This window comes from Liolophura sinensis, chromosome 11 (assembly GCF_032854445.1).
Source record: "Liolophura sinensis isolate JHLJ2023 chromosome 11, CUHK_Ljap_v2, whole genome shotgun sequence".
NCBI lineage: Eukaryota > Metazoa > Mollusca > Polyplacophora > Chitonida > Chitonidae > Liolophura > Liolophura sinensis.
This window is the reverse complement of record NC_088305.1, coordinates 7184662-7210538: the sequence shown is the minus strand read 5'-3', so window position 1 is coordinate 7210538 and position 25877 is coordinate 7184662. Positions and strand designations below refer to the sequence as shown.

Here is a 25877-nt window from a genome sequence, read left to right as displayed (position 1 = left end):
AGAATATTGATGCAGAAATATATCAGCCAATAACAAAATTAAGAAAAAGAACTAAAACTGGAGAATGGTATTTAAGTAGCTTTACCCTGAATAAGCACATGCAATTATTAAAAATAATTGTAAACACTAATTTTGTAAAATACGCAGCTGTCATCTAACATATATGGAAGACTTCATTCACATACAAATACAGGGTTAAAAAGCACAAATATGCATACCCAACACTATAAAAAAAAAAACAAACAAAACATAAACAATACAGTACAAGGCAGTACAACAATTAAGTCATGAATCAATAAATAATTAAGAAAATGGTTTCAAAACTTAACAACAAGAAAACTGGAGACAAACGCTTGTACTTGTACAAGTTCACTAACAAATATTTACTTACTTTTGTAATTATTTGATCAGTGTTTTATGCTGTACTCAAGAATATTTCACTTATACAACGGCGACCAGCATCATGGTTGGAGGAAACCTGGCGGAGCCAATGGGAAAGCCACAACCATCTGCAGGTTGTTGGCAGACTGTCCCACGTATGGCCGGAGAGGTAGCCAGCATGAGCTGGGCTTGAACTTACAGCGACTGCATTGGTGTGAGACACCTGGGTCATTGCATGGCACTGGCATGCTAACCACCTTGGCCAATCACAAACTTCCATTACATTTACATACACATACTACCTTTTCTAGTACAAAATATAAATCTTGCTTGACTTAACATTCAACATTAAATTTTACAAATTTACAGATACATCATTCTATGATAAATGTATCTGTCATACCCATATACAAGCATGTTTAACACACACATGTATACATATTTAATGTAAGATAGAAGAGTCTATTGCATGTTTAGAGGGTAGATAGCCTGGTCAGTGTTTGGCCAATGAGCTGTGAGGGTAGAGACGTTGGAAGCGCCCAAGTGTCCAGATGGGGAAGATGTTTCTGTAGGCTGTGTAACTGATTGCGCAAGATTTGTTGAACACGCCACTGATGTTCTCCTGTTAGAAAAGATAAAAAGTTTACAAATATTTATTTATTTATTTATTTAGTTTACCAGGCAAAGCTCAGTCAGGCAGTAGAATGACTCACCAACATGGCACTGGGTTGCTGTTTGTTCAAGTCCAGTGCATGGGAAGGTCTACAGTAACCGGTGGATGGTCACAGGTTTCCACCAGTTCCGCCCAGTTTCCTCCCATCTTAATTTACTAATCAGTGAGATATTCTTGAGTGGAAAGTAAAACACCAATGAAATAAATAACTAAATAATTAAATTTATTGAATCATTTGATTGGTGTTTAATGCCGTACTCAAGAATATTTGACCTATACGACAGCTTCCGGCACTATGGTGGGAGGAAACAGGCAGAGCCGGGGGAAACCCACGACCATGTGAAGATTGCTGAAAGACTTTCCCGCGTACGGCCGGAGAGGAAGCCGGCATGAACTGGACTTGGACCTCACAGCGACCGCAGTGGTGAGATGTTCCTGGGTCATTATGCTGCGCTAGCGGGCTAACCACTAAATAAATAAATAGATCACTGTCATCAAAATACATCATGTATTTGCTATTTAATGCTGATTTACAATTCATTTGAGACGAGCAACATAATTGATCAATTTTGTACTTTTGTAGCGTCCATTTAGAAGCACCAGTTTTACTGGCCAATCTTTAATACACTGCCTGTGAAGATAGTACATGTTCTATTATACACTGAAAATGTGTAATAAAAAATAATATTTACAACGAAAAAGTACAATAAAAAATAATAATAGTTTATAGTTCGCTGAACCTGTACATGGATAGCTGAAAGCAAGCCATCTTGTCCGAAAGTTTACTTAATAATCTGGAAGACAAGGGGAGATAACTCTAGCAGAACATATGCAAAAGATTGTTGGCAATTGCCTTGTGAATGTTGGGTATTACTTTGTCAACTTGACGTTGTTTTCACAGGAGATGATCATCGTTGCACATAAGGCTTTACGGAATTCTGTGTATTGACTGTGTATTGATGAAAGAAAACTAAGATTCACTCCTAAGAGGTTTAACAGTTCAGAATATTTCATTCGCATAACCATAGTGATCGCTGGCTATAAAGCCACATGAAGATGAAGTACCTGCCTGATGAGTTGACAATTGAGGTGGAGAGTTCAAATTCAACTCAAGACAGTTTGGTTGTGGCTCCACATCAAAAGGCTAAATGTACATGTAGGTACATGTAAATGAGCCTGGAAACATGCTTGTTTCCTCTCTGCTTAGATCTGCAATTTCCTCTCTGCAATTTCTCGCACACATGTATATACATATATATATATATATACATACACATACATCTGACTGCAAACAAGTACAACGTATGGTATCAATGAAATAACAACAATAACACTATTACCCACTCACCTGTGGCCAGTCTCCATTCTCCAGTTGTCTCCTCATCACCAGCTCTATGCCTCTCTCTATCACATCCAGTTTGGGATACCTGCAAGTCAACAGATTTATTTATTATTTATTTGATTGATGTTTTATGCCTTACTCAAGAATACTTAACTTATACGACAGCGGCCAGCATGGTGAGAGGAAACCGGGCAGAGCAAGGGGGAATCCCACGACCATCCTCCGGTTGCTGGCAGTCCTTCCCATTTACCGCTGGAGAGTAGCCAGCATGAAGAAGTCAACAGATGCACAATGTCACAAAACTGTCATCGGTTATGTGTGATTTGCCAGCTATCGCACTGTCAGTGGTTTTCTCTCTAAGCCGTACGTCTTAAATTATATTCAGGATTTTATTCATTCAAATATCCAAGAGTATTAACTTGAGGGTATCAACTGAACACTTCAAGTCAACTTTAAACACATTCCTGCAATCATACCAATGTGACATGTAGCAAAAAAAAAAAGCTTGTCCAAGACTTTTTGGATAAGAGAAGATATTTTGAACATCATATCTCTGGCTTTATGTAATGACAACATCAAGCTGGATAAATTATTGAGTAACAAAGAAATGGCTTGAACATGAAATGAATTGGGACAAAATAATCTTGATACCAATTGCCCTTAATCTTGTAAATCTGGTCACTAACAACAATTTGCCTTAACATTAACATTTCAATGTGCTGTTTTTTTCCAAGCCAGCTTACTGAATTATCAAAAGAAGGATTATCATGGGTTATGTTTACCGTCTTTGTTACAGACGGTTGCCATGGTAACTCACCTGACAGCCATAAGGGCTAGCAGTGCCCAGCAGGTATTGACAATCTGTGACGTCTTGCTCTCCACGTACTGTCTCTGCTCACACGACTCAAAGTCCTCGCCCCAGCCGCCGTCTTCGCGCTGCTTACCCACCAGAAATGCACAGGCCTTTGTCACTGCATCAGGCACAGGGCTGCAACAACAACAGTTTTATTTCATCACGTTGTTCACCCTTTCTTTGCAAACAAACTGTACATGGTACGATAAACATACATGTAGAATATTGAGATACTAACTGTAAGACTGTAATCTTCACTGCAGCACATGTAACTGTGAAAGGCGAATGATGTAGCAAGACATGTACAACAACAACAACAACAACAACAACAACACTATATGGTAGCCTACAATACACGTTAACAGTTCCACAAGGGCCTAAGTAGTGCCCCTCTGTGGTCGGATTGTGGTGCAAAAATCATGCACTGGTGGAAAAGGCATGCACTGATGGAAAAGTCATGCACTGATGGAAAGGTCATGCACTAGGGTAAAAGTCATGCACTGATGGAAAGGTCATGCACAAGGGTAGAAGTCATGCACTGTGGGGTTTGATAAAGTAGGCCTTCAGTACATGTAAATGACCTCAGATTTGGCCAATGACAAAGCTGCTCATTTTGTTTGATTCTGAACAGTTCAATGGTGATGTCACTTCTAGAAGTCTGCTAAAAATGTAGGATGCCCCTGATTACATCATGTACAATAACTCTTATCATGCCAGCCCTGCACAATGACCCACAAGCTTCTCACCAATGCAGTTGCTGTGAGTTCAAGTCCAGCTCATGCTGGCTTCCTCGCCAGCCATACATGGGAAGGTCATGCAGCAGCCTGCGTATAGTCGTGGGTTTCCCCAGGGCTCTGCTCAGTTTGCTCCAACCATAATACTGGCCACCGTCGAATAAGCGAAATATTTTTTAATATGGCATAAAACACCAATCAAACAAATAAATAAATAAAATCAAAACCCATGGCTTCCTTCATATGGAGGTGACTTTAAAGAAATTATGGAGGTAAGACTTTTATTTTGTTATAAAAGCTTTCATTTCACTTTTTATTTTTGCGGGTGACTACAACAAAAAAAACAAAAAAACAGGCAGATAAAAAGATGTTTTCCGCAGAGATCACTTCCAGAATTTAAGATCACCAGTACATTTACTTGTCCATGTAACTCTTCTTAGGTTTTGTCCTAAAACCAATGAACATTTGATAATCCACTGGAAAATCCCACTGTTAACCAGGGTTCCTACCTGTAAAAGACACTTCATGTTGTCAACTGTTAAGTTCTGCATGTAAATATTACCCAGACTAAAAACTTACCTGTCCTTGTATGTGTGACTCAAACAAGCAAAGGCTTCCAGCCCAAACCAAGCTCCGTAGGTAAAACACACACCCCAGCTCCTGTAACAATAGTGAACAGCAGTGTGAGTAAGCAATCTTGGATTCTTTTTTTTTTTTTTATATCGTACTCAACAATTTATCATTCGTATGTTGACGAGGAGTCATTAGGTGTGTTGCAGTCAGACACGATACAGCCACAGTCCCGCGTACTGAACGGGAAACCACCCTGTACATGACATATCGAGAGTTTATATCATGTGTAACAAACCAACAGTTTTATCATGCATAACAAACTAAAAGTTTGTATCGTGTAACAAATGGACAGTTTATATCATGAGTAACAAACCAAAAGTTTATATTATGTGTAGCAACCTAAGAATTTATATCACCAGTAACAAACTGGAGTTCATGTCCTGTGTAATGCGTACAGACTAATGGAGAGATTTCATCAAGTGTAATAAACTGACAGTTTTATATCATGCCTAACAAACTGAAAGTTTATACCATGTGTAACAAATGGACAGTTTTATACACCCCACACACCCCAGCTCCTGTAACAACAGTGAACAGCAGTGTGAGTAAGCAATCTGGGATTCTTTTTTTTTTTTTTTACATCGTACTCAACGATTTTTCATTCGTATGTCGACGAGGAGTCATGAGGTGTGTTGTACATGTGTAAAGTACATCAGCACCAAAACTCTGCCATACTCGCTGGGAATCTACACCAATACCCTTCAGGAAAGTTTGGCAGAGTTCCGATTGTGTTGGCAGACTGTCGCAGTACTGATCTACTGCTTGAGAGTGACTCTTTAGTCGAGTGAGCCACAAGGTCACAGAGAATTTGTAATTTACAGGATGTCACTCAAACACAAATAAATGGCACAGAGACCAAACTATACATATGTTATAAAAAAAACAGGTTTTTTTGGCCCTCCAGGCCTCTATGGCTGTACATCGGAGTAAAGAAGCTGTAAAGACTCTCTTTTGGTTCGTCGTAGTGAACAATACATATCACTGGAGCCACTTTCAGGAAACTTCCCAAATTTATTTTTCGTAACTTTTCTTTTAAATGACGTCGCCTAATGGCTCTTTAACCATTACAATGTCTTTTATGAAAAAAAAAATTACGAGAAAAGTGACAACGTTGCGTGAAAGTGTCTCCCGGTACACAATGTACCTCTGACGCTGCCAATTTTATTTTGTGGTTTACGGGTGAGCAGACCTTAAGCAATCCAGAAATGGTATAAAAATGAAACTGAAAATACATTTTTCTTTGAAGACTTTCCGAGCATGTGAATGTGTTTATGTTGGTCCATGTTTTCAACAAATTGAATGATTTTCAAGTTCTATTTTTATTCTTAAATGTATTCCCTCCTCTAACATTGAAAAATTATTTATTCTGCCCATAAAACAACAAATTCAGTTCGTGTGGCCTTTATGGAAAAGCTCGGTAGCAGAACCTGTGAACCCACCATATGCTGTCCTGTCAGGAATCACCACTCTGCTTGACACACCAGCTCTTATTTACACATTTATTTGATTGGTGTTTTACGCTGTACTCAAGAATATTTCACCTAACAACGGCGGCCAGCATTATGGTGGTAGGAAACATGGGATAAACCAGCTCTGCTTGAATATAACATCATCTCTTAATAGATATAAGCTCTTAACTTATAGACATAAATTTCTTACCCTACCCAAGATCCATCCTCTCGTTGTTTACCCGTTATGTACTTCAATCCTTCCTTTAATATCTCACTGAAGCAGAAACACGAAATTATATCTCATCATATGATACTGAAGGTACATCCCAACAGGTGTTTTACTGGTGAAAGTCTAAAATGGTTAGCGTGAGTGCACAAGGTGCCAGTTAGTGATGAGGCTGCGAGTGACACCCCTTTCACCCCTCTTAGCTGCTGACATAGATGCAGGATTAAAAGCTCAATGAATCTACGTCCGAACTTTCATGGCTTCTTTCTCACAGGCTGGGCATGGTAGGCATTGATGCTTATAGGCAACAGAATATCCACGGCTGAGTTTACAGCACCAAATGTTAACATTATCAGTAATCATGGAACATTAATTAGGGGTCTGAAGCCTGTATGAGCCCCTCCCATCCGCAGGGGCCACATCTGAGGCCACGGGACAAGGATACTGCTCTTACAATTCTCACGTTACCTGATTTCTGGTCCCCTGTAGGCGGGATAGACTGAGGTGAACTTCTTCAGGGCCTGAAGTACAGCTGAGGTACACTCCACATATGTGTAGTCAATCATTATGTCACCTGAACATAAATATAACAGTTACATGCAGTTACTTAAGGCAAATATTTCAGATAAAAAATGTTGATTAATACGAACTGACAAGAATATTGTGCCCATTACCTTTCCTTTAGTACGAGCTAATCTAAATCCTAGAAAAAATTTCACCAGTACTAAAATTATAACTTTTTAGTACTTTTATAAAATGCAATCTGAAAATAAAATTTCACAGATTTTGAAAAGCAAAATGTACTGTTCAGGTAACAGTACATGTGTACTGTTCAGGTAACAGTACTTGTTAACAAAAATCATGAAATAACCCGTTCAAATCAGTTAACATTTCTGTAATACCGATATGCCTAAACATGAACTAAGTCTGTGATCAAAACGGTTGAGAATTTGAAGTGCACCCATGTGGCCCTACGAAAGCATTAATAATTTATTTATTTATCTCATTGGTGTTTTACGCCGTACTCAAGAATATTTCACTTATACAACGGCAGCCAGCATTATGGTGGGAGATAACCGGGCAGAGCCCGGGGGTAACCCATGACCATCCGCAGGTTGCTGAAGACCTTTCCATGTACGGCCAGAGAGGAAGCCAGCATGAGCTGAGCTTGAACTCACAGCAACTACATTGTTGACAGGCTTCTGGGTCATTATGCTGCGCTAGCAAGCTAACCAACTGAGCCACGGAGGCCCCTCAAGTATTAATGATATAAGAACTGGAGACAAGCGAGTATTTCAGGATTCTAGACACAATATAAATGTTCTCACTGAAGACTTCTGAAGGGTTGAGCATCTCTAACAAGACTCCTCCTCTCATGTCCTCATATGTGGCAAATCCCCCGTCACGACACCTCATGCTCAACAACTGAAACACAAATGAACATTTGTAACAGTACTTGCTGTATTGTGTGTTCTGGTGTTTGAAAAAGGGATTTATAAATAATACAAGACAAAGGTAAGAGACCGACGGGTAAAAGTGAGTCGAAAGTTTGTGAAACCTTTTATAGTTACATGGTCATGTTTTAACTTCCTTACTTAAACCGTTGTGTAACACTCTACCAAACCTTATCACACACACTACTTGATGCAGAAATTTGACTGTGTCGGGGGTGGATGGGGTCGCACTAGACCAGTAAGGTAAAAGTCATGTTTATGTTTATTCTACACGATTCTTTTTTCCATGTTAAGAAAAGAATTTTCATTGCAATTTAGAGACAACACTGAGAGAAAACAGCCTTTGTATAAGGTTGTTACTCATACAGGGTATGCGTACATGTGTGTCTATAATATTCTGCGCATGTACATTTACATTAAAAGTGTTCCCATGGTTACCCACCACATCCACAGCCTGGCACAATCTACCCTCCGTGACCTGGTCCTTGAGGTTCACACACTTCTCCTGGAGGTACAGTAAAGCCTTGAGACCCTCTGCTGTGCAGTCAGACACGATCCAGCCACAGTCCCGCGTACTGAACGGGAAACCACCCTGTACATGACATATCGGGAGTTTATATCATGTGTAACAAACCAACAGTTTTATCATGCATAACAAACTAAAAGTTTATATCGTGTAACAAATGGACAGTTTATATCATGAGTAACAAACCCAAAGTCTATATTATGTGTAGCAACCTAAGAATTTATATCACCAGTAACAAACTGGAGTTCATATCCTTTGTAATGCTTACAGACCAATAGAGAGATTTCAAGTGTAATAAACTGACAGTTTTATATCATGCCTAACAAACTGAAAGTTTATACCATGTGTAACAAATCGACAGTTTATATCATGAGTAACAAACCAAATGTTTTTATCATATGTAACAGGCTGAGAGGTCATATCGTGTGTAACAGGGTGAGAGGTTATATCGTGTGTAACAGGCTGAGAGGTTATAGCATGTGTAACAGGCTGAGAGGTTATATCATGTGTAACAGGCTGAAAGGTTACATGTATATCATGTGTAACAGGCTGAGAGGTTATATCATGTGTAACAGGCTGAGAGGTTATATCATGTCTATCAGGCTGAGAGGTTATATCATGAGTAACAGGATGAGAGGTTATGTCATGTGTAACAGGCTGAGGGGTTACATCATGTGTAATACTTGGAGACAAACTGATAGTTTATCTTGTCATGTGTAAAACAGTAGAGGCCTCCAATTTCGCTGAGCAAACTAACTTCAAACGCTGGAAATATCACAAGGGGAGATAATTACGTGGAACACACTGCTCACCTTGCTCATCTGTCTGTAGTACTTCTTATACCCTGGGGGATTCTCTGGTATTTGCGTATATTTCAAGAATCCGTGCACTTTAGTCAAACAGTCGTCAAACTCAGATTTTGTGTACGCCTCGCTCTCAATAAATGCCTGTATTCCCAGTGCAGTGTCCCATAGCTGTGAGCCATTGGTACCCTGTAACATGTATACCAGTGCATAGAGTCACATATTACCCAAAGTGTGTGCAATTAGCACCCTTCTGAAGACCCATCTCTCCTGTGACGAATCAAACAGAGCGAGGGTGGCAATCACCATGTGGTTGACTGTTTTTGACCCCCTCTTCTCTTCTAGCTGTACGATGCGTAGAAGAGGAAGAAGAGCTTTCCTTTAGAGAAGTTTGCAAAATGAATGAACAGAAGTGTCCTCTTCTGCTTCAGGAACTGACCTCCATTTATACATGTTAGGATTGATTGACTGATTGAATGATGCTGAAGGCCATGCTCAAGGATTTTTATATGAGAGAAGACTTTTGGGACATAGCCTCTAAAATAGAAATTATACTGGTTTTGTTAAAAAAGAATACAAGTAGGTGAAAAAGACAAATATATACATGTACATGTATGTGCAAATGACAAATTTGTATATAACAAATGAATGAGCATTTGAATTACAATTTCACATCTAAAAGTTATCAGTTTTGTTAGCTACACAAAGCAATAAAATACTCACACACATCTTCATGCCGTCCAGACCCATCCTGAGAAACGAAATATGAAAAATCAGCAGAATTTCCGTAAAGGCAAATATTGCCAGATGATACAAACGAGGCTAGAAACTGTACACAGATATACAAACGAGGCTAGAAACTGTACACAGATATACAAACGAGGCTAGAAACTGTACACAGATATACAAATGTACAAGCACGGATTCATGATTAAACAATATTGTTTAATGTTGTAAAATATCAGAATACATCAGCAGAGACAAAAAAAAAGTGTAGGCTTCACAGAGTTTTATAATTACTTTATTTATTAATGTCATTTCCCTTGCACAATACTAATAAGTGTACTGTTTATGTATTGTTTGGGTGTATTTTTTTTTCTATGATCATGAGGTTTAAAAGTGAAAGAAAGTGGGCTCTAGCTCTTCCCTGGGAAATGCCATTTGCCTTGACCTACACATTTAAAATCGCTGTTGTTTTAACTGCCAAAAGTACCCTAAATCCACAACAAATTAGACCAGTAGACTTTTGAAACTTGAAAATATACACACATACCACTATGAAGACTAAAATACATTGACTGGGTAGCTACAACAGATTTCATGTGAACTTCGCACAAACTATACAAACTTCTGTCCAGATCAGATACAGTACATATAACTGTCTTTGAACATGGCAACAAATGGCCTATGTCTGTGGTCGAGTTTGTTCAGGTCTGAGGGTATATATCACTGCATGAATGCCTACCACAGGTAATCAGCTACACGAAACTGATGCTGTCTGAAGGCTTTAGACTGTGAACCTTCTTCAAACCATCGCACCAGCATGTTAATCACCTTGGAAATCTGATCAAAACAGAAGCATAAAATGACATATTACCAGACGCTTTATCACCTTTGAACTTCACAATATTGTGATGTTCCTTTCAATATCCATCAGAACTATTTCTCAAATTTCTCATGATACTGAAGGCAATGTGGAGGAAATATTTATGAATTTGAGGAAAAATCAAAATTTTACTTGTATTTGTGTATCTCACCTTAATCTGTGTCATCACCTAATGACACATTTTGCAGGATTCTGATTAACTTGTTACATGAATATCAACCTTGTAGAACACACCATTCAAAAGCATTGTTCCATGCCACGGGCATGTGTACCCAGGACACTTGTCACTTATGTGGTGAGGTCTGATGGTTTTTTTGCTGGTTATTTATTATTATTTATTTATTTGATTGGTGTTTTACACCGACGTACGATGGCGGCCAGCATTAAGGTTGAAGGAAATTGAGCAGAGCCCAGGGGAAACCCACGACCATGCGCACGTTGTTGGCAGGCCTTCCCATGTACAGCCAGAGAGGAAGCCAGCATAAGCTGGGCTTGAACTCACAGCGACCGCATTAGTGAGAGGCTCCTGGGTCATAACCGACTAACTGACTAAGCCACGGAGGCCCCCTGCTGGCAATTAAATTACTGACTGTTCTCTTTTCCTTTCAGCCCATGATCCAGATTGCCACTGTACAGACGAAAACCCACATCAGAAGGCCAGAAAATAATTAAACTGACAAAATACTGTTTCAAACAAAGCTAAGATTTCATCAAAGTCGAGTTTTTACTCAAATTACTCTTCCCCCATCAATCCAAAAAAGAGAATTGTTTGTGACAATTACCGGGCCAATGCTGATAGTCTTTGTAAATTTGTCATCAGCACAAATATGATCATACAACAGAGCCAGGGACTTCTGACGCCAGTTTTGGCTGTGGTAATACTCGTACCAATCCAGCAGATCTGAAACCGAAAAAATCATACAATGAGAGGAAGTCTGCTCAGGACACCAGGTGTCAGTTTCACAAAGCATACTTACACGTAGTGTAAACAGAGAAGAAAATTTAAATATCAAACAAATACCATTGAAAAGAGTACGCATTTCCTCATGCATGCATGCCATAAAAAAATTCTAATATGTACCTCAAGTTGATAAATTATAAAGTAAGTCAGCGCCAAAATTTGCTGTGGGCGATTCCATTTTGCCTAAGAACTAGACGTAAAGTTTTCTGTGTTAGGAGAATACTTGCTGTACATTTCCGGCAGAACTCTTCTTTCCAGAAGGTAGCAAACAGTACAGTTCGTTCTCCACTTGACAATGGGGAAGCCGGAATGTTGGACGCAGGTTTTGAATTTACACGAACAAGCCGGGCAGTTTTAACGACTCTCACTGGCGGAGAGGAAACATACCCCCAGCATAAATTACAGGGTGTTTAAGATGGAGGACGCCCATGAACTCAGCGGTTTATGCCAGCTTTTTCAGAAAAGTCGCAAAATTATGCAGCAGGCACCACCAGATAGAAAAAAATGTGCTCTAGTCAGCCTATAGTGTCATTGTTTTAAGTTTTCTTCTCCTTTAAGTATCAAATGGCTGCATGACACGCACGTGCATATGCATGGCACTCCCATGCATATGCATGACACACACGAGCATCTGCATGACACACACATGCCTCTGTATGACACACATGTGCCTCTGCATGACACACACGTGCCTCAGCTTGACACACCCGTGCCACTGCATGATGCACCCGTGCATCAGCATGACACACACGTTCCTCTGTACAACACACACATGCATCTGCATTATGCACCCGTGCCTCAGCATGGCACACGTGCCTCTGCATGACACACATATGCCTCTGCATGACACACACATGCATCTGCCTGACACACTTGCATGTGCATGACACACTTTCATCTGCACAACACACGTGTACGTCTGCATAACACCCACTTACATCTGTACAACACAAATGTACATCTGTATAACACACTTACATCTGTATAACACACAAGTAATGTGAATAACACACACTTACACCTGCATAACATGCACTTACACCTGCATAACATGCACTTACACCTGCACAACACATGTGTAGATCTACATAACACACACATGCATCTGTATAACACAAATGTACATCTGTATAACACACAAGTACATCTGAATAACACACACTTACACCTGCATAACATGCACTTACACCTGCATAACATGCACTTACACCTGCACAACACATGTGTAGATCTACATAACACACACATGCATCTGTATAACACAAATGTACATCTGTATAACACACAAGTACATCTGAATAACACACACTTACATCTGCATTACACACATATACAACTGTATAACACACATGTACATCTGTATAACACACAAGTACATCTGTACAACACACAAGTACATCTGTATAACACAAAGGTACATCTGTATAACAAATGCACATCTGTATAACACACAAGTACATCTGTATAGCACACAAGTACATCTGTATAACACACACATACATCTGTATAACACAAATGTACATCTATATAACACACAAGTACATCTGTATAACACACATTTACATCTGCATTACACACATATACAACTGTATAACACACATGTACATCTGTAAGACACACAAGTACATCTGTATAACACAAATATACATCTGTATAACACAAATGCACATGTGTATAACACACAAGTACATCTGTATAACACACACATACATCTGTATAACACACAAGTACATCTGTATAACACATGTGCATCTGTATAACACACATGTGCATCTGTATAACACACAAGTACATCTGTATAATACAAATGTACATCTGTATAACACACAAGTGGAGCCTCTGTGGCTCAGTTGGTTAGCGCACAAGCGCAGTGTAATGACCCAGGAGTCTCTCAAGAATGGGGTCACTGTGAGTTCAAGTCCAGCTCATGCTGGCTTTCTCTCCAGTCGTATGTGAGAAGGTCTGTCAGCTACCTGCGGATGGTCGTGGGTTTCCCCCGGGTTCTGCCCGGTTTCCACCCACCATAATGCTGGCCGCCGTCGTATAAGTGAAATATTCTTGAGTACGGCGTAAAACACCACTCAAAAAACAAAAAAAAAAAAACACACACACAAGTACATCTGTATAAAATGTACAAATGTACATCTATATAACACAAATGTACATCTGTATAACACACAAGTACATCTGTATAATAAAAATGTACATCTGTATAACACAAATGTACATCTGTATAACACACAAGTACATCTGTATAACACATACATACATCTGTATAACACAAATGTACATCTGTATAACACACAAGTACATCTGTATAACACAAATGTACATCTGTATAACACAAATGTACATCTGTATAACACACAAGTATATCTGTATAACACACACATACATCTGTATAACACATATGTCATCTGTATAACACACAAGTACATCTGTATAACACACAAGTACATCTGTACAACTGTCGAGTGGCAGGGTGGGAACTTTAATATTGCCATGGGCTATTTTTGTTAGGCCAAGCTAATAACAGGTGAGTTAATTATTAGGAACATGCTGTTGACATCAAATTATGCCTGGGCTTTTTTGAGTGGCTGAGTAAGAATTTACAGTAGGTACTGCCATGTAGTAGGGTCGAGACTTACAACAGGCACTGTTGAGTAGCAGGGCAAGTGGGGATTTACAATGGGCTCTGTCGAGCTGGAGGACAAGAATTTACAGTAGGCGGGGTTGAGTAGCAGGGCAAGAATTTACAGTACCTTATTTCTTCTAATTTTTGGGACACATGGTCTGCTCATTTTAGCTCATAAATGTACTTCCAGCAGGAATTTTGAGTTTCTTTTTTTTCACATGGTTAGACCATCTAATGAACAACATACTCGAATCCTTACTTTTCCAAACGGTTGACAAAGAAATGTTATATTCTATTTTTAACACTACTACTATCTGTCCCAAAAATTAGAAGGGTTAGGGTAGGCATTGTTGAATCGTAGAACAAGTGAGGACTTACAGTAAGCAGTGTCAAGCAGCCAGCTGTGTGGTGTGTATAGGTCTGCGGATGAGACATTATTCCGCTGTGATGGCCAATCAATTTTCTCATACTCCACTGTATATAGTTCCTGTAATATTATCATTTTTTACATAGTTTGAATTGTTATTCAAAGTCAAAAAAACCTCTTCTAAACACAATCAACAACAACTTCACACTTTCAAGTTTTTGGATAAAGCTCCTCCTAGTTTGAATCGTATGCCAATACCTCCAATTTTGCATACAGACGTAAAGACAGATGCAATCCTGTGGCTGCAGCACTGCCAATGTGGTATAATAAAGCCATAATCATTCCACAGTCATGTCAAGACTGACTACAAAGAATCAACATTGTCTGCTTTACTTTAAGTTTTTTAATTAATCTGCTCTACATGCAATCGGTACTGAAAGTCTTGTATAATAATGATACATATACATCAAATACAGTTCCTCTCCAGCCGTACGTGGGAAGGTCTGTCAGCAACCTGTGGATGGTTGTGGGTTTCCCCCGGGCTCTGCTCGGTTTCCAACCACCATAATGCTGGCCGACGTCGTATGAGTGAAATATTCTTGAGTACGGCGTAAAACACTAATCAAATAAATAAATCGATCAAACACAGTTCCCACAAAAATGTCTCAAAGTCCTTAAGTTTCAAATAAAGCCTACTGGTCTGATACTTTGTCATACTGCAACCCTTTCCCATGTTTGCAAGGTGTTTATTCAAGCATTTTCTGAAGGCATTATTGTATACTGTGTAGACTGATAACAGTATACTTTTTGTGATGCCCTAAACTTGGCTAATCCAACCAATGTAGTTTTGTCTCCAAAATCAAATTAAATATGTGCATAGGCTGCACTGAAATTGGCTCTTTCACATGCGTAAACGTTGAGAAATTAGGGTAATTAAAACTTATAACGAAAAAGTTCTACAAAGCCTACAGAATGTTAGCTGAAATTTAATGTCCATGTACATGTACCTACATGTATTGGGAATGGTGTCACCCGGGGTTGTGATAATAGAACTGTCTCACCTTCCTGAGCTCCTGGATAAGCGAGTCTAGCTGGGCACTGAAGCGCTTTCCGTAGCAGTAGCCCATGGGCAGATACACCTGTCTGCAGTGACACCACAGCTTGGAGGGATGGATGGGTACCCAATCTGGTAGAGACCTGAAATTGTACAAGTCAGGATCATGAGAAAATCACAACAACATTCACTGACTGATTGGAGGGGTGGATGGGCACCCAATCTGGCAGAGGCCTGAAATTGTACAGGTCAGGATCATGAGAAAATCACGACAACATTGACTGACTGACTGACTGGAGGGGTGGATGGGTACCCAATCTGGTAGAGACCTGAAATTGTACAGGTCAGGATCATAAGAAAATGACGACAACATTGACTGACTGATTGGAGGGGTGGATGGGTACCCAATCTGGTAGAGACCTGAAATTGTACAGGTCAGAATCATGAGAAAATCACGACAACATTGACTGACTGATTGGAGGGGTGGATGGGTACCCAATCTGGTAGAGACCTGAAATTGTACAGGTCAGGATCATGAGAAAATCACAACAACATTCACTGACTGATTGGAGGGGTGGATGGGTACCCAATCTGGTAGAGACCTGAAATTGTACAAGTCAGGATCATGAGAAAATCACGACAACATTGACTGACTGATTGGAGGGGTGGATGGGTACCCAATCTGGTAGAGACCTGAAATTGTACAAGTCAGGATCATGAGAAAATCACGACAACATTGACTGACTGATTGGAGGGGTGGATGGGTACCCAATCTGGTAGAGACATGAAATTGTACAAGTCAGGATCATGAGAAAATCACGACAACATTCATTGACTGATTGGAGGGGTGGATGGGTACCCAATCTGGTAGAGACCTGAAATTGTACAAGTCAGGATCATGAGAAAATCACGACAACATTCACTGACTGATTGGAGGGGTGGATGGGTACCCAATCTGGTAGAGACCTGAAATTGTACAAGTCAGGATCATGAGAAAATCACGACAACATTCACTGACTGATTGGAGGGGTGGATGGGTACTCAATCTGGTAGAGACCTGAAATTGTACAGGTCAGGATCATGAGAAAATCACGACGACATTCACTGACTGATTGGAGGGGTGGATGGGCACCCAATCTGGTAGAGACCTGAAATTGTACAGGTCAGGATCATGAGAAAATCACGACAACATTGACTGACTGATTGGAGGGGTGGAGGGGTACCCAATCTGGCAGAGACCTGAAATTGTACAAGTCAGGATCATGAGAAAATCATGACAACATTGACTGACTGATTGGAGGGGTGGATGGGTACCCAATCTGGTAGAGACCTGAAATTGTACAGGTCAGGATCATGAGAAAATCACGACAACATTCACTGACTGATTGGAGGGGTGGATGGGTACCCAATCTGGTAGAGACCTGAAATTGTACAGGTCAGGATCATGAGAAAATGACGACAACATTCACTGACTGATTGGAGGGGTGGATGGGTACCCAATCTGGTAGAGACCTGAAATTGTACAGGTCGGGATCATGAGAAAATCATGACAACATTGACTGACTGATTGGAGGGGTGGATGGGTACCCAATCTGGTAGAGACCTGAAATTGTACAGGTCGGGATCATGAGAAAATGACGACAACATTCACTGACTGATTTGGGGGGGGGGGGTTGGGGGGAGGGGGATGGGTTGATGGGTACACAGTCTGGTAGAGGTCAGAAAATGTACAGGTCAGGATCATGAGAAAATCAGAACAACATTCACTGACTGATTGGAAGGGTGAATGGGTACACAGTCGGGTAGAGATCAGAAATTGTACAGGTGAAAAACTACACTGATTTACTGATGATTTATTTCAGGATTTCTTCACTGGAGGGGTGATTGGTCCCCTAGTCTGACAGAGACATAAAAAACACATAGGTAAGGTGACAGTCCTGAGTAAACCACAACAACATTCACTGATTGAATGATGAATGATTGGATGATGGGCACCTACAAATACAAAGGTAACATCACTGGCATCAATTCAGTCCACATTGCCCACCTAGCTTATAATCCAAAAATCTAACAGCGCTTAATTCAGTAAATTGAAGTGATCCATGGAGTGGTCTTTGTCCTGGTGCTCAATCCATTTCACCAGCCCGGATAACACAGTTGGTAGAGCGTCCGCTTCGGGACCGGTAGATCCAGGATCAATCCTTGGTCGAGTCACACCTAAGACTTTAAAAGAGGAAGTTGTAACTTCCTCGCTTGGCGTTCAGCATGAAGGGGATAGTGCAACGACTGGTTGACCCGTATCAGTATAATGGCTCGGGCGGGGCGTCTTACTTGCCTTCGGTAAGTCGTCTCAGTGATGCAGCACTAAATAAAAGAGCGGTGGAAATCCGTCCTGCAACAAGGAGGCACATTACACGTGCATGCACCCTAATGATTCCTTCGTCGTCATATGACTGAAAAATTGTTGAGTACGACGTTAAACCCCAAGCACTCACTCACTCACTCAATCCATTTCGGGGCCTTTGTGGCTCAGTTGGTTAGCGCGCTAGCCCCGCGTAATGACCCAAGATCCTCTCACCAATGCCGTCGATGTGAGTTCAAGTCCAGCTCATGCTGGCTTCCTCTGCGGCCGTAAGTGGGAAGGTCTGGCAGCAACCTGCAGATGGTCGTGGGTTTCCCCCGGTTTACTCCTACCATAACGCTGGCCATCGTATAAGTAAGATATTCTTCAGTATGGCATAAAATACCAATCAAACAAATAAATCAATCCATTTCTATGTTTTGTTACTCTCTAAACATATATGTATGTATAACTCCACGCAGCCTGATTTCCACAAGAAGGAATGGTCCTTTAACTTGTGATGGCTCAGATGAATTCGATCAAGAAATACATTTATGGCTTGTACAAATTTCTAGCATAGCTCTCTCTAAATGTCACTGAAATTCTATGATTTATTTATTTGATTGGTATTTGACTGAAATTTTACAAAGATTTGCGTTTGTCTAAAGCTCGTCCCTCCTGCCTGCATAACATACCACATTTCTGGGAGCAGAGAGTGCATGCCATCCCAGCTGTACACATTGAGCACCGCTAACCAGAATTTCCCCCACGATGGTATGGCACAGGCGCCACCTGGGGTTGGAAGAAGAGAAACAGGTATAATAACAGGGGAGATAACCCTGAATTAAATGCACGCTGAACAGAATGAAATCAATAACATTTAAACATGTACAATTATGTTTTTCTGCTCATCCATATGAATGTTTCATGAATATAACCAAAGATATATGTAAATAAAGCTCACAGCGTAAAAAGATTGCTTAGCAATGGTTGTTTAGGTAAAACACATGCTACACAAAAACATTTATTATTCCTTTGGATTACTGTATGTTTCTCCTAAACAGTGGACTGTTGTACGGTAAAACCTTACATTGTAACTCGTGTTAAATTTTCAGGAGTTTGGCATGTACATGTACATTAGGAACAGAGTTACATCACATCTAAATTGCAGTTCATTATGCTGTTCTATTTATTTTATATTTATTCAATTACTGATTAACACCACACTTAGGAATCTTTCACTTTAGCCCTATCAGAGTGTTTTATTGGTCAAAGAGCCTGAATTGCCCGGGGTGACCCACCTACCTTCGGCAACTTACAGCCAAATTTTCCCATGTGACAAAGGGATACATGTGTGCTCAAAGACAAATGGTCTTCAACCAATGTTCAAATGTTGGACTAGACTCTACCTAATTTATGTAGAATTTGTCTGGCCTTGACAAGGTCTTTATCATCTGATCCCACCCCTAGTAACCGCATCGTCACGTAGTTCAACGCACACCCGAACACCGTCGGAGGGCCCTCAATGTGTCTGAAACACATGCGCAAAAATGTGTATTTATTTATTTGACAGGTGTCTACTGCTGTACTCGGGAATAGTTCACTTCTACCACTACATCCAGCAGTTTGGTGGGAGGAAACCGGGCAGAGCAAAGGAAGAATCCCACAACGACCAGAAGGTTGCCAGCAGACAATCCCAGGCATGACAGGAGAGGAGGGAAAAAAGTGTAAACGCAGAAACAGAAGGAAGTGATGTCTTCATGAATACTCATGACAAATTTTTGTACACTTTGTAAAGAGACAAATTAGGGAATGGTTTAAAATGTCCGAGTCCAATGAGTGAATACTCTTTCCCAGACTATTATTTCTATGGTACATGGGAAGGACTGGCAGCTACCTGCGGATGGTCGTGGTTTCCTCCCATCATAATGCTAGCTGCCGTCGCATAAGTGAAATATTCTTGAGTACGGCGTAAAACACCAATCACATAAATTAATAAAATTTCTGTGTGGCTATGTATGTAAATAGTTAATTGGAATTTTTTTTAATGTGGAAAAGAGGTATAACAAAAAATAGAGGAAAAAAATGAAGATGTATTGTCCACTCAACAGCCACCGTATATACCCAGGGGCCATCTGTGGCCAAGTGGTTAGCGTGCTCATGGATCACAATGAGTCCAGGTCATGTTGGCTTTCTCTCCAGTCATACATGGGAAATTCTGCCACCAACCCTGCAGATGGCTCTGCCCCATTTCTTCTCACCATAATGTTGGCGTTCATCGCATAAGTGAAATATTCTTGAGTAATGCGTAAAACACCAGTCAAATATATAAATAAATGCACATTGTAGAGTGTTAATGCTGACAAGTCAATGTCTCAACTTATTTAACAGCAGCCAAAGAGCTGCTTATGTGACATAATTCATTACTGGTACCCCAATTGACTGTGACAGTCATAATTCATTACTGGTACCCCAATTGACTGTGACAGTCATAATTCATTACTGGTACCCCAATTGACTGTGACAGTCATAATTCATTACTGGTATCTCAAATGACTGTGACAATCATGATTCATTAGTGGTACCCCAATTGACTGTGACAGTCGTAATTCATTACTGGTACCCCAATTGACTATGACAGTCATGATTCATTACTGGTACCCCAATTGACTGTGACAGTCATGATTCATTACTGGTACCTCAATTGACTGTGACAGTCATGATTCATTACTGGTACTCCAATTGACTGTGACAGTCATAATTCATTACTGGTACCCCAATTGACTGTGACAGTCATGATTCATTACTGGTACCCCAATTGACTGTGACAGTCATGATTCATTACTGGTACCCCAATTGACTGTGACAGTCACCGTGTACATGCACACTGTGGATGAATACTAACAGTCCCCATCCTCCACTAGGGCACTGCACAGAGCGCAGGTATCTGATCATCTCCAGTCTCTGTTCTCTGGTGAACTCTGTCTTTGTGATGTAGCAAACAATAACCAGGCCTGAGGAGATCAAAGAGAAAACAACACTGTTAGTGTTATCTCAGATCTCAAAATCAGATTACCCAAGGCACTAACTGATCCTGGAGATCCTTTTTTTTCATTTTTGACACCCTTCTGCCTGCATATGGACAGCCTGTAAACCCTACATCTGGAAACCCTGTATTTGTAAACCCTTCATTTGGACAGCCTGTATTTGTACACCCTACAGTTGGGCACCCTGTATCTGTAAACCCTACATTTGGAAACCCTGTATTTCTAAACCCTACATCTGGAAATCCTGTATTTGTAAAACCTACATCTGGAAACCCTGTATTTGTAAACCCTACATCTGGAAACCCTGTATTTGTAAACCCTACATCTGGAAACCCTGTATTTGTAAACCCTACATCTGGACTGCCTGTATTTGTAGACCTTACATCTGAAAAACCCTGTATTTGTAAACCCTAAAATTTGGACACCCTTTATTTGTAAACCCTACATTTGGAAACCCTGTATATGTAAACCCTACATCTGGACACCCTGTATTTGTAAACCCTACAGCTGGAAACCCTTAGGACCAACCTAATTTACTGGGCGTTGAGTGATAAAACAATAAATCTACATGGATACGCATATCTATAAACAAAACAAAGCACGGTCTATATACACAAAACAAGGATAAGCTATATTAAACTGGCATAAGTTTTACTACAAGTTTTATAGTAAACCGATAAATTTACAATTTACACTTGTAGATGAAAAGAATATCTAAAATGACTCATTTAAAAATGTGTGTAAACAATAATTTCTACAGGCACTTTTAAAAGTTTGAACTTAAATTGCACAATGTATACTAATTGGCATTTCATTAAAGAGACGAGCACCAATCATCTGGGAAAACACACTACAGTACTTTTAAACCCTCATGACAGAGAGATTGTAACTGCCTGTCTGGTTTGATTTACTCTAAACATGCTACACATGAAGTTTGGGTGGAGGCAGCTAAGACATTTAAATAGTGATAAAACAAGTCACTACAAACCATCTGTAATTTACAGCTTATCATCAGAACTTTTGGAAGTATTAACATCTCAAATAACATTTGTCCATATCTAACTTATTTTACCTGGCATCAGGAAGAGAGGTCCCCCATAATCCCCTGCCCAGTGACCATCTTCTGCCAGGAGCTGACTGTAAAACTTCATGCCATTGTGAGCAGATTCTTGGGCTGTTGTGGCTTTGGGCAGGCGAGGGGCAAGCTGTGTCTGTGGGTGACAGAACTCCCAGACTTTAACAATATACATACATGTACACATCACCATCATAATGCAATAGCAATTTTAACACTTTCTGCCCCAAAACACCTACAAATTTTTCTCTCATACAACGATGAAGGCTCATTAGTGCTGCCGCCTACCTGAAGTATCATGTTGAAGACAACAGACATGACACCCCACCCAGTCACTTTATACTGACAATGGGCCAACCAGTCCTGTTTCCTTGCTCTAACCCCTCAGTGCTGATCACAAAGCGAGGCAGCATCAAGTACCATATTTGATGTCTCTGATTTGACCAAACCCGGGTTTGATTTCGCGTCTTGAAATAAATGGAACATGATGCACTCTGCTTACAAACTTTGCTGTTAACATTGGGAAGGTGAGGTACGTGTATGTGCCATTGGATAAACTGGCTTTAATCAATAGTATTGACTGCTTGGGATTTAATGTCGTGTTTACCAATTTTTCAGTCGTATGACGACGAGGAGTCATTAGGTGTGTGTACATATACTGTGCCTTCTTGTGGCAGGGCGAGTCCATGCTACTAAAGTTCTGCCGCCACTGAAGTACATATGTATCATGCCGAAGACACAAGACATCACACTCCACTCAGTCACATTAAACTGACACTGGGCCAAGCGGGCCTGTTTCCTTGCTCTAACATCTCAGTGATGAGCACCAAGCAAGGCAGCAACAACTACCATTACAAGTCTTTGGTAACCCGAGTTTGATCTCGGGTCTCCTGACTTTGAAGAGGACGCTCTAACCATTAGACCACCGAAGCAGTCCCATAGCACTGAAATTGTAAATGTAGATGCACAAAGATACAACGCAGTTAGGCCACACAGACAGAGGGACAGACAAACGAACACCAAAAGGAGAAGTGCCTGAAAGACACACATTTCTCTTAGTCCAGGTGGACTCTTCAATCCCTCCTCCAAAGGGGACAATAAAACATTTCAAATCTGTAATACATGTAAACGTATATGTTAAAGCCAATCAAAATGGAAATTTAGCTCACTGATGACACTAATTGTTCAGACTGTGACGGGGGCTCTCCAGTTGTCTCCCTTGCCTGTCATGTCATTACCACTATCACACAATTGTTCACTAGCTGCCTAACAGTCTCCAGTCCCATGGAGTGGCACCCAGATGTCTCCCCTGGCTGACATGTCATTACTGCTATCATACAATCATGTAGCAGCTGCCTACCGTCTCCAGCCCCAGGGAGTGACGTTCCAGCAGAGTCTGCTCTCTCTCTGGTGTTTCCCCGTCAGGTACGTAGCGCCATGTCTGTCGACCCCCTTCACACGTTAAACGCCATCTGGTTAGATCTGTCACGGGCTCAGTCTTATATGGCCCTCCACGATTGCGGGCCATATTGTTGGAATATCTAAAATTAGGCATATTCCACTGCTGACCTTTTACCCACAAACTGATCTGTCGAGCAAAAATAAAAAAAAAACAAAAAAGTAAAAAAAAAGATATAGTTTTAAATGACCTATAACCTACTATTTACTAGTATTTATTTTCCCCATGTTTAACGCCTTACTCAAGATTTATTTATTTATATTTATTTATACTTTATTGGAGTTTAATGGCATACTCAACAAACCTGGGATTGTCCATTCGCATGTTGCTGGCAGATCTTCCCACTTAGAACCAGACAGGTAACCAGAATAGATTGGAGTTCAACTCACACCGAACCATTTCAGAGAAGCTCCTGGGTGGAGGAAACTGAATTGCTCAGGAAAACTACCATTCTTTGCCAGGCACCTGACAAACAACCTGACTTAAAGGTGCAACCGAAGCAGAGACAGCTGGATTTGAACATGCGACCTCACTGGTCAAAGCCCTTATACATGTAGTTGCAGCAAACCAGTGCTTTGATCATTTGAACTAATGAGAGCCCAAAAACTGGATTGGAATATCCATATAAATCACTGTAGGTGTTAATGCGTGTTCATTCAGATTGCAAACGCTTTAATTTCAGACAGGACCTAGTCCTTAGCGTGCAGGCGCAGCATTATGACCCAGAAGCCTCTCACCAATGTGGTCGCTGTGAATTCAAGTCCAGCTTGTACTGACAGCAAGCTACGGATGGTCGTGGGTTTAACCCTTTTCCTTTCTCGTGAAGTTTTCCGATATTGCGTTACCTGGGTTACATCCCTTTAACGCTGATAAATAAAACTTAAATAAGTACAGACATGCGAACGTTTGCAAAAGTGGTCGTTATCTTTGAATAAAGCGACGTTGCTGATAACCCCATAATCGGACGATCTTTCGACACGAGAGTCGAGTCCAACAGAGGTTTGTTTACAAATTTTAAACGCTTTGAGAAAAAAAACAGAAAAAAAACGCACCCACGCAGATCTGACGATGAACCTAATCACTGCTAATTGTTGTACGTACCAAACACTTACCAAAATCCAGTTTTTTCGTCGTTAATGGTTACACTTTATCACGGACTTGACAAGCAGAAATCGTCAGCATGGGCTGTCCTGTCAAAATTTATACGCGCCACAAATACAACTGGGTGAATACAAAATACTAATCGCCCATTAAATTCGGAAAATCCATATGTCGCTAAAAAGGGAATACAGCCTGAAATCAGCTCAATTTACACCACACGATATATCCGTATAGCATTTTATGTAAAATATCCGTTACTTTGCCTGTCTTGTGAAATTATGGCAAAGAACACAAAATATTCATGTATCTAAACCGGTCGATAATGGCTAATCCTAATCTGTTAATTTCCAAATCCAATGTTTTGCACCATCCTGCTGCCCACACCACCATGAACATCTGATTTGGTTTAGCCAATCGTCTTCGAGAAGCCACAAAAAGGTCGGACGATAAATAATAATGGAAAGATTAACGTCAGGTCATTTCCCGAACATGACGACTGTATACTAGTATATTCTTGTTTAAAATTTGTACTTTTATTTAAAATACAAGTCCTCAAGGCCTGTAGGCTACACCATGTAGGCTTACATATATGTACCTCCACGAAAGTTAAATAGGCCTAGGCCTAGGCGATTATATTTTGCTTTGTGCAATACATATGCCTTTCAAGCTATTATTGACAGGGGTCGAGGCCAATTCAATCTGGACCTTCTCACGCCCATTAGAAATGTGACTAACATATATACCATACTCACGACATTTATATATTTACTGGACTAGTGTTTAAATCTGTAGGCCTACCAGTAAGTCGAAACAGACATTCGTATAGGCCTACCAGCCGTCAACCTAAACGGACGTTCCGGGCTAAGGCCAATTCCTAAAGCTACGTAGGCCAATAGGCCTAACCACCAAAGAACTACAGTGTGTGTAGGCCTATATAACAACTCTAGGTCTGTAAAAAGTACGAAAATAGCACGAAATCATGCAAAAAGGAAGCAGTCAAGAGTTTCCAGTTATGTTGGAAAGATGCCAGGCATGCTCTTGGGGAACTCAGTGAAATTAGTAGGCCTATTCAAATCGTGTACCATGATGCTAGAATATCAGTTGTCGATGACAAAATAGGCCTGTGTATCTCAGTTGCGCTTTGCTAGCAACTGT

The 25877-nt window shown here is 40.4% G+C and overlaps 1 protein-coding gene across 2 annotated transcripts; it reads right to left on the bottom strand.

Moving 5' to 3' along the window:
• Positions 1 to 89: 89 nt before the first annotated feature.
• LOC135477581 (lanosterol synthase-like) lies at positions 90 to 24823 on the bottom strand. 2 transcript variants are annotated; one of them, XM_064757736.1, is made up of 20 exons: positions 24734 to 24823; positions 23523 to 23750; positions 22160 to 22298; positions 20946 to 21054; positions 19450 to 19571; positions 18736 to 18832; positions 15707 to 15842; positions 14657 to 14765; positions 11465 to 11583; positions 10542 to 10639; positions 9800 to 9827; positions 9086 to 9265; positions 8190 to 8339; positions 7622 to 7718; positions 6762 to 6867; positions 6276 to 6341; positions 4563 to 4643; positions 3214 to 3384; positions 2403 to 2481; positions 90 to 1003 (listed from the first exon to the last, which is right to left on the bottom strand). In XM_064757736.1, exons 2-20 carry the CDS (start codon positions 23715 to 23717, stop codon positions 875 to 877), a joined length of 2211 nt encoding a protein of 736 aa, XP_064613806.1. In that variant the 5' UTR covers positions 23718 to 23750; positions 24734 to 24823; the 3' UTR covers positions 90 to 874. The 2 variants fall into 2 exon arrangements, with proteins under 2 accessions (XP_064613806.1, XP_064613807.1); XM_064757737.1 differs by lacking the exons at positions 90 to 1003; positions 2403 to 2481 and having other exon boundaries at positions 3248 to 3384; positions 6281 to 6341.
• Positions 24824 to 25877: the final 1054 nt, after the last annotated feature.